At 40.5% G+C, this 10,862-nt stretch overlaps 1 protein-coding gene across 1 annotated transcript in view; it reads right to left on the bottom strand.

Moving 5' to 3' along the window:
• Positions 1-1,319: 1,319 nt before the first annotated feature.
• The window catches only part of LOC143290879 (uncharacterized), a 14,638-nt gene continuing 5,095 nt past the window's right edge, over positions 1,320-10,862 (bottom strand). The window contains exons 3-6 of the mRNA XM_076600418.1: positions 10,807-10,862; positions 7,710-7,824; positions 4,920-5,065; positions 1,320-2,055 (exon numbers count right to left, since the gene is read on the bottom strand). The exon at positions 10,807-10,862 is cut by the window's right edge and continues 121 nt beyond it. Coding sequence (XP_076456533.1) covers positions 1,879-2,055; positions 4,920-5,065; positions 7,710-7,824; positions 10,807-10,862 — 494 coding nt within the window. The 3' untranslated portion in view covers positions 1,320-1,878. The remainder of the gene's footprint in view (positions 2,056-4,919; positions 5,066-7,709; positions 7,825-10,806) is intronic.

A 10,862-nucleotide genomic window follows, 5' to 3' on the forward strand; every position in this document is an offset into this window, starting at 1 on the left:
CATGGGAGACCGAGATTCGAACCCAGACACTCACGGACTTCTTATCCATTCTGCCACCTTCCTTACTGAGACTAGTGTACACTACGTCCAAATGTTTGGCGATTTTGTAACTATTTATCGAAGACAGAAAGTCGTAATGAAGGCAGAGAAAGTTTGAAACTTTCATATATTTGTATTGCGGGCGTAAAAAATTAGCGTGATCTACATTAGTTAGATGAAGGGTATTATTTTCAGAACACGACTTTCGGCTTGACATTTCTTTCAGATGACAAGCAAAAAGATAATTTGGATTAACAGATCTTATTGAGAAAAATGATCTCTCCCAACTTTCTGGCCATTAATTTTAGAATCCTACAACCTGTTTTCTTCTTTTCCAGTCAGCTTGTAGATCTGCCCATAGCACTGAAACTGAGCTGCTTTGTTGAAAGTAGTTAATGACCTTTTACTGTCTGTTAATGAAAGGAAACTGTCTCTGTTGACACTGCTCGATCTGTCGGCTACATTTGACACAATAGACCGCAGTATATTTCTTTCCAGACTTGAAAATGTATTTTGGATTCAGTTAACATTTCAGAATTGTGTTTTTTTTCCATACTTATCCAGCTGCTTCGAGATTGTGTCTGTTGGCAACTTTAAGTCTGATCCAACATTAATATCATATGGTGTGCCGCAAGGCTCTGTCCTGGGCCCCGTTCTGTTTGTTCTGTACACTGCTCCTCTTCCTGATGTCATATCTGGTCATTTTGTTCTTCACCACTCTTATTCTGATGATACTCAGCTACAAAAGTCTGCGGATTTGACTGGTCACCTGATTTGAACAATGGAATTACTCTAGCTTGTTTAAAACATTATGGAAAATAATCATTGTCAATGCAAAGATTTGATATGTATGTCAACGTATCTGTTATCACTGGGGCAGCTATTTTGATGACTTTGCCATCTAGTTCGTCCAAGTGTATTGTATTAGAGTGCTTTAAGGACAGCAGGATTGCATAGACATCTGGTACTCAGAAGAAAGGAATGGATATTTTGGAATCAATATTTTTAGATGAACAAAAATCGTTCGACTGTTTTAAGTCGTTTTCTTTCCTTGTTTCTTTTCTTATCAGCTGTTCTGCTATATCTAAAAAGTAGTCATTTATAATGTTCGTGGAACGCGAGAGAGAAAGAGAGAAAGAAAGAGAGAGAGAGAGAGAGAGAGAGAGAGAGAGAGAGAGAGAGAGAGAGAGAGAGAGAGAGAGAGAGAGAGAGAGAGAGAGAGAGAGAGAGAGAGGGTAATAATAATATGTTTATGAAACAACAAGTTTTGCGTTTTCCTCATTCTTTTTATTTTTCTGATTGTCATTGACTGTGAGACATCAGCTATGTACACGGCGTCTTGAAGCATGTATGTACAATGTTTCTCTCGCTGTATATACATTCACAATCTTTCTCGAAATCACAATATAGCAATATACATATCAACAGGTTTCACAATTTCTTCTCGAGATTATTACATAATAATATACATATGAACAGGCTTCTCGGAACCCCTCCCGTCCCCTACCCCGACACTCCCCAGAATAGAGAGAGAGAGAGAGAGAGAGAGAGAGAGAGAGAGAGAGAGAGGGGTGGGGGGTGGGGGGTGGGGGAGAAAATGCATTATCAGTTGTCCGTAGCGTCGATGACATAAGTGTATCACGATGAAGAACAAGGAAATAACAGCTCCGGTTACAGTCATCTGTCATCGTATTGTTCACACGAATCAAACTCACTGTATTGAAACGAGCAAATTTGGATTACAAATCCATTCCCAACATCATCTTCTTCCTTGAACTCAACACGGTTTAACCATCAGTGTCGGTCACGTTAACCATCAGAAAACACTTATGTCCAGATTTACCCCCACAGAGTGGCTTGAGGGCCCAGTGTGCAAGACTTGACAGAAACAATCACACTAGCCACAGAGTTGCCACTCCCTTTGCTGCTGTCGATGGCGCTGATCTCCAGTCCGCCGGGGGAAGCCTTGCAGTCCACGGTCACTGCATTGTTCTGGTACATGTCTTCGTAGCCGTACTGTGAACAACAACACAATATAAAGCTTTAGAATTCCATCTCTGTCGTGACAGTTTTTTTCATTATGTTTTTTTATTTATTTTTTTTTTTAACAAACCACAGTTACAGTCTTTATTGTCACAGTGTTTAACAATAATGATCAGAATACAATCTCTTATACCGCTTCTTCTCAGAAAATGACCTCGCTTCGTAGCTCGAATCAAACACGAACAATTTTCCCCTTTCACAAACTAACTGGCAGCGAATGTCATCGCGGACTGAGACAATAGAGTCTACACACACACACACACACACACACACACACACACACACACACACACACACACACACAGAGAGAGAGAGAGAGAGAGAGAGAGAGAGAGAAATGTGATGCCAAAAATGACAATGGCTGACAAATGATTGATCTTTACACCCTTTGCTTGAGGATCCAAAACACTACAAGGCAGGTGAAACTGTGTGCACAGCGGACACCTAATACTCTGACACAAACACACCCCAGGCCATGGAAGTGGAGGACAAACGGAGACAGTAGTCATGATGTGAGCAGAGCATGACGGGTCATGGGCTGTGGCACACTTTCCTCCACTGACCAGGATAATACCTCTCTTTGATAACAACATGACGAGGATAATACCTCTCTTTGATAACAACATGACTAGGATAATACCTCTCTTTGATAACAACATGACGAGGATAATACCTCTCTTTGATAACAACATGACTAGGATAATACCTCTCTTTGATAACAACATGACGAGGATAATACCTCTCTTTGATAACAACATGACCAGGATAATACCTCTCTTTGATAACAACATGACGAGGATAATACCTCTCTTTGATAACAACATGACTAGGATAATACCTCTCTTTGATAACAACATGACCAGGATAATACCCACTCTGTGATAACAACATGACTAGGATAATACCTCTCTTTGATAACAACATGACTAGGATAATACCTCTCTTTGATAACAACATGACCAGGATAATACCCACTCTGTGATAACAACATGACCAGGATAATACCTCTCTTTGATAACAACATGACCAGGATAATACCCACTCTGTGATAACAACATGACCAGGACAGGATAATATCCACTCTGTGATAACAACATGACCAGGATAATACATCTCTTTGATAACAACATGACCAGGATAATACCCACTCTGTGATAACAACATGACCAGGACAGGATAATACCCACTCTGTGATAACAACATGACCAGGATAATACCCACTCTGTGATAACAACATGACAAGTATAATACCCACTCTGTGATAACAACATGACCAGGATAATACCCACTCTGTGATAACAACATGACTAGGATAATACCCACTCTGTGATAACAACATGACTAGGATAATACCCACTCTGTGATAACAACATGACTAGGACAGGATAATACCCACTCTGTGATAACAACATGACTAGGATAATACCCACTCTGTGATAACAACATGACCAGGACAGGATAATACCCACTCTGTGATAACAACATGACCAGGACAGGATAATACCCACTCTGTGATAACAACATGACCAGGATAATACCCACTCTGTGATAACAACATGACCAGGATAATACCCGCTCTTCCTTTGACAACGACATGACAAGGATAATACCCACTCTGTGATAACAACATGACCAGGATAATACCCATTTTTCCTTCGACAACGACATGACAAGGATAATACCCACTCTTCCTTTGACAACGACATGACAAGGATAATACCCATTCTGTGATAACAACATGACAAGGATAATACCCACTCTTTCTTTGACAACGACATGACCAGGATAATACCCACTCTTTCTTTGAAAACAACATGACAAGGATAATACCCACTCTGTGATAACAACATGACCAGGATAATACCCATTTTTCCTTCGACAACAACATGACAAGGATAATACCCACTCTGTGATAACAACATGACCAGGATAATACCCATTTTTCCTTCGACAACGACATGACAAGGATAATACCCACTCTTCCTTTGACAACGACATGACAAGGATAATACCCATTCTGTGATAACAACATGACAAGGATAATACCCACTCTTTCTTTGACAACGACATGACAAGGATAATACCCACTCTTCCTTTGACAACGACATGACAAGGATAATACCCACTCTTCCTTTCAAAAGACATTCTGATGTCAAACAGGGTCGAGAGATACAAGCCCCTGCAATGTTCATCAGCAACACTCCCACACAGACAGGTATCCATGAGCTGGACGACACTCAAGTTGTGTGGTCTCGGTCTTTCCATTTGAGCCCCTGGCTTACTCAGCTGTGTGATGAGCCGGCCGTAGCCTGGAAACAAATCTGCACGGATACCTGTATGACTGAACTGAAATCAGCGTTCCAAAGGGTCGTCAGTCAGCGGTGCTAACCACCTTACCAGCTCAGATCAGTTCAGAACAATTCAGTTCAGTTGCTCAAAGAGGCGTCACTGCGTTCGGACAAAGCCACATACGCAACACCACTTCTGCTAAGCAAACGTTTGACCAGCAGCGTAACCCAGCGCACTTAGTCGGGCCTTGAGGGGAAAATAAAATAAGACAAAATGAAATAAAATAAGACAATCTCATACTGACCAGTGCCCTTGTGGCACAGGCCCCCCCACACCCTCACTTATCCTGCAGTCCTGCCTGGTGGAGCTCCAGGAGAAACTGTCGGGACCGGCGGGGTCCTTGTGTGGCGGACTGCGGACTTCGCCGTCCTGACCGGACTGAAAGTCTAGCGTGGCTTGGGAACGCGGAAGAAAAAGGAGAATAACAGAATATAATAGAATGAATAAATTGAACAAAACAGAATAAGATAAACAGTGGTACTACTTACAGAGTGGCTGCTGTCTACGTAGAGATGGGAGTTGAAGCCACACAGAGAGCAGTAGACAGTGGGGACATTCTTTGTCTTCATCGGCACCTTGACATCACCGTTATGGGTTTTAGGATCGATTTTCACCTCAACGACCCTCGATTGACCTGCCAGCATTCAACGTGGACCAGTTGATCGATAGATCAGTTCATCAACCGATCCGGTCAGAACCAGACACACATCAACCGATCCGGCCCACCTGTCCATTATTCAGTCATGCTGTCAGTTCACCTGTCATAGATCTTTTTGTCAAAGTTTTGATTACCTTTTGAAATGAGACGAAGAACTTGTGCCATCAGGGTAGATGATGTTATATATGTATTCAATCGTTCATTTTTGAAATATCTTTTATTTTCATTTTTCGTTTGTCTGCATGTCTTCAAAGAACTAACAAACTGCATGAAAGCATAACATATATCCAATGATAATGACAATGCAAAGAACGACTTAATTGACAAGGATATAACTTAATCAAACTATTAACGCTGAGAAAATTGGTTTTACAATGGAAAAAATAGATCAAAGGTACATTTTGTTCTGTATTCATTCATCACACTACATTTGTTTGATGTGAACATGAAGCACGTGTTTGATACTGTAGTTCATTTGTTTGATGTGAACATGAAACACGTGTTTTATACTGTAGTTCATTTGTTTGATGTGAACATGAAACACGTGTTTGATACTGTATTTCATTTGTTTGATGTGAACATGAAACACGTGTTTGATACTGTATTTCATTTGTTTGATGTGAACATGAAGCACGTGTTTGATACTGTATTTCATTTGTTTGATGTGAACATGAAACACGTGTTTGATACTGTATTTCATTTGTTTGATGTGAACATGAAGCACGTGTTTGATACTGTATTTCATTTGTTTGATGTTAACATGAAACACGTGTTTTATACTGCATTTCATTTGTTTGATGTTAACATGAAGCACGTGTTTGATACTGTATTTCATTTGTTTGATGTTAACATGAAACACGTGTTTGATACTGTATTTCATTTGTTTGATGTTAACATGAAGCACGTGTTTTATACTGCATTTCATTTGTTTGATGTTAACATGAAACACGTGTTTGATACTGTATTTCATTTGTTTGATGTTAACATGAAACACGTGTTTGATACTGTATTTCATTTGTTTGATGTTAACATGAAGCACGTGTTTTATACTGCATTTCATTTGTTTGATGTTAACATGAAACACGTGTTTGATACTGTATTTCATTTGTTTGATGTTAACATGAAACACGTGTTTTATACTGCATTTCATTTGTTTGATGTTAACATGAAACACGTGTTTTATACTGCATTTCATTTGTTTGATGTTAACATGAAGCACGTGTTTGAAACTGTATTCATGCATGTGTGCAAGCAAGCGGACAGTGTCGAACAGCAGTGTTTCGAAGTTATGTGCCCCTGTCTTCAAATAAAAGAGCGAAAGAAAACTATTGACTATTTACCCTTGTTCGTCTCGTAAAGGTTTCTGTTCGCACTCACAGAATGGGTGCAAACTGAAAGGTATTGCTTGCAGTGGTTAGTCACATCTTCCATATGTTTAGTCTTGATTCCATGACGCCAGTCTTCACCTCTGAGATCGACCTTTCGGCCTTTGTGCATGGCTGCACGGAAAACAGATGTCTTCCAGAAAGTGATCGATTTGACGAACTGATAAAGAAAACGGGGGCTCTCGCCATGCTGACCATACTATTACACCATTCATTTGGCCAAATACGAGCGCAACATCCGAATGGTTAAAGCGTTGGACTTCCAATCTGAGGATCCTGGGTTCGGATCTCGGTAACAGCGCCTGGTGGGTAAAGGGTGGAGATTCTAAAGATCCTGTAATCCATGTCAGAGTTCGGTGTGTGTGTGTATGGAAACAAGAAAATACCCAGCATGCAATCCCCCAAACGGAATATGGCTGTCTACATGGCGGGGAAAATAAACAAAACGGTCAAACACACAGGAATGATACATGTCTGAGTGTGCATGTGTGCGTGCCTGCAGCCTGATCGAATGACACAGGAAACGAATGATGAGCGCCCTGCAATGGCAGCCATTATTCGGCTCTACCCAGGTATGCAGCCTGTTGTGCAAATGACCCCGTGTTTGTAGAGCGGTTGGAGGTTGGTCTCCGACCGAGGATAGACGCGGTATAAACATCCATATCCTCCGTTCATTTAATTCCAGTACCAGTTTGCAGTGATAACTTGGCCCCTTCTCGTCCCCAGTCCCCCTTTCTTTCTCCTTCAAGCAGTGTCAAGATATGTATGTGTCTGAATCCACTGGAATATTCATGTCCCAGGTGCGGGTTACATTTCTAAATGTATGTATGTGCTTTTTCTTTTCTTCAAGTTTTACGAATGTTTATTTGTGGTTGGTAAAGTGTGTACTTGAGTGTGTCAGAATGGCCTGTCTTTTTTGTGTGAATATTTTGATATCTTTTGTTTGCTCTGAGGGCTGGAAATATAAATAAAAAGCAGAGGCACGTTTACGCAAAGATAATATGTTCCTCTCTCTCTCTCTCTCTCTCTCTCTCTCTCTCTCTCTCTCTCTCTCTCTTCATATCTGTTCTCTCCGTGTCACTCACTGTCTCTCCGTCTATGTCTGTCTGTCGCTGACTCTGTTTCTGTCAAACACACACACACACACACACACACACACACACACACACACACACACACATGCACGCACGCACCCACGCAGACTTTCGCTCTGATCAGTGTATTGTGTTTCTCACATTGCCGCAAGTCGACCAGGTCACCCAAAGCCTTGGTGTTGTATTTCAGTTCCGTGATCTGACCCAAACTATCCTCCTTCATGGCCGCCAGTTTTCCCAGCAGTTTGGTGGCAGCCTGATGAACACACGGTATCGTACTGCTATGCTTTCTAGCGGAGATGATTTCATCAAATTTATGTAAAGAAACAGCATCAACATCAACCTGAACATCACTCACTATCATAATGGTTTTGTCAGATTGGTCAGATTTGTGTTAAAAAAAAAAAAAAAAAAAAAAAAAAAAAAGAAGAAAAAAAAAAAAGAAAAAAAAGAAGAAAGGGCAAAGAAAACAACAGACTCATGAACACATATCATACTGCTGGGCGAATCTGAATTTGAGAGATCTGTGCATAACAGCAGCAACAACAGCAACAAAAACAGCAGCAGCAACAACAACAAAAACAGCAGTAACAGTATCAGTATCAGCAGCTCAAGGAGGCGTCACTGCGTTCGGTCAAATCCATATACGCTACACCACATTTGCCAAGCAGATGCCTGACCAGCAGCGTAACCCAACGCGCTTAGTCAGGCCTTGAGAAACAAGAGAGGCAAGGCCTTCAAGACTCACTTTAAACAAATCTAATCGTTAAAATGTGTTCTGTATTTGTTATTATAAAGCTTCGCGTTTAAAAAAAGAAAAAAGAAAAAAAAGAAGTCCTAACCAGATTCGAACCCCGCGTGTTCGGGTGAGAAGAAACTGCCTTATCCATTACACTATCGTGGCTCCTTAACTAACGTTCTAAAATTTAACATTTGAACATACTTTTTTAAAGGGCGATAAATCAGTTGTGGTATTCGCAGTCAGAATGCTGTTTAAATCATATTATTCTGGTATATCTTGGGCATTCAAAAAATCTTTAAGGGCAATAAAAAATTCTTTTTAATGGCTATCGCCGCAATCACACTGCAACATTTAGCCATTTTCACTAGATCTAGATAGATGTACAAGTTTAGTTACACCCGCCGGGAATGTAGTACGACACGGTCGATTCAATTTCTCTTTTATGTTCATTCTAGTTTTATAGTTTTAAAGTTGATATGAAAATTTAGTATTTTGTTAAACTAATAACATGTAGAGCCAAGTACAAGTACTTCTAAACGTCGTAAGAAGTGAAAAGGACTTCATTTTGTGAAAAGTCAAGACTGGAATTTTTTTCGTTTCATCGTGATCAGTTCAAGGGTATTAACTCGCATGGTTTACAGTTTTAAACTGTGAATTCCGACTGATTCTGTGGATATTTTTATGGCATTTTGGGGCATAATCCAGTAAGTGATGAGGCGTTCACAAATCTTTCTCTGAATAAATATTTAATGGTCTCCTTCTCCAACTTTCCATCACATGTTATCGTGTATTGTCCATTGAATATAGGATTGAACGGGCAGATCAACAGCTTGAAACATAATGGCGTCGTTCGCGTTCGCGAAGAATATGAGCACGCTTTGAATGTGTATAAATATGTGTACACAATTGATTTTTGCCCATGACCTTCAGGGCTCAGCCAACAGATCTGTAAAGTCCACTCGTCGTATTGATTTTAGTATTTTCCGAAAAAACCACTTGGGCGAATGAACATAGTGAAAGCCCTGTACACTGAGAGTAAAACACACATGCTTTTTATGTATTGAGTATAATTTCAAAATGCAATGTTTAAGATGAGAAAGATCAGTTTAAAGCAAATTAAGTCCCCTAGCATTAATTACAGAGTAATTTCCCTTTTTTACTATCTGCGCCAAAACGTTTGCAAAATAAATAAAACTTCCATGCTTAGCAAAAGAAGTTCCTATTTGAACAAAAAATGATAATAATGACTGCTCTTGTTATTGTGTCAGAATATCAGATCAAAGTGCCAAGTTTAGAGAATACAAAAAATATAAATATAACAGTTAATGCAGTTTGCATATAATTAGCCTTCATTTTTTGTGCCCATTCCAGAGGTGCAATATTGTTTTAAACAAGACGACTGGAAAGAACTGAATTTTTCCTATTTTTATGCCTAATTTGGTGTCAACTGACAAGGTATTTGCAGAGAAAATGTCAATGTTAAAGTTTACCACGGACACACACTCACAGAGACACACACAGACACACACACACGCACACACACACGCATAGACATACATACACAGACAACCGAACACCGGGTTAAAACATAGACTTACTTTACACAAGTGAGTCAAAAAGGGATAAATAAAATAGAATAAAATAAATTTTAAAATAAAATAAAATGAAAAAAAAGATAGATAAATAAAGATAATAATAATAATAATAATAATAATAATAAGTATGGTATTTATAAGGCACAAAAGTTCATAATAAAAATAAACAAGTTATTTTATTCCATTTTTTATTCTATTTCATTTTATTTATTTATTTTTTCTCAAGGTCTGACTCAGCGCGTTGGGTTACGCTGCTGGTCAGGCATCTGCTTGGCAGATGTGGTGTAGCGTATATGGATTTGACCGAACGCAGTGACGCCTCCTTGAGCTATTGATACTGATACTGATACAGTTAATTATGAAAGTGGCGACTTCGAAGAAGTGTCCGACAGCAGTCTCACAAATATGAGTTTTGATGGCTGTCTGTAAAATGGTGGAAGTATAAAACACTCTGTGTTGTGTGTGGTGCGCCGAGTGGGTGGGGGAGAGAGAGAGAGAGAGAGAGAGAGAGAGAGAGAGAGAGAGAGAGAGAGAGAGAGAGAGCGTGAGAGAGACACACAGAGAAAGAGAACTACAGAGGAAGACAAGGAGGGAGGGAGAGAAGGGGGAGGGGGAGAAGGGGGAGGGGGAAGGGGGAGGGGAAGGGGGAGAGAAGGAGGGAAGGAGAGAAGGAGGAAGAGAAGGAGGGGAGAAGGGGGAGGGGGAGAAGGGGGAGGGGAGAAGGGGGAGAAGGGGGGAGAAGGGCGAGGGGGAGGAGGGAGAGGGAGGGAGAGAAGGAGGGAGGGAGAGAGAGAGGGAGAGAATGAGGGAGGGAGAGAAGGAGAGAGAGAGAGAGGGAGAGAGAGGGAGAGAAGGAGGGAGGAAGAGGAGGGAGGGAAACAACAACACAAGAACTGCTCACAGCGCTCAGGAAAAATTCTGTCTTGTCCAACAGGGCGTCTTGCTCCTGGTTGTCCT

The sequence above is a fragment of the Babylonia areolata genome, chromosome 16 (genome assembly GCF_041734735.1).
Source record: "Babylonia areolata isolate BAREFJ2019XMU chromosome 16, ASM4173473v1, whole genome shotgun sequence".
In the NCBI taxonomy this organism is placed as follows: Eukaryota; Metazoa; Mollusca; class Gastropoda; order Neogastropoda; family Buccinidae; genus Babylonia; species Babylonia areolata.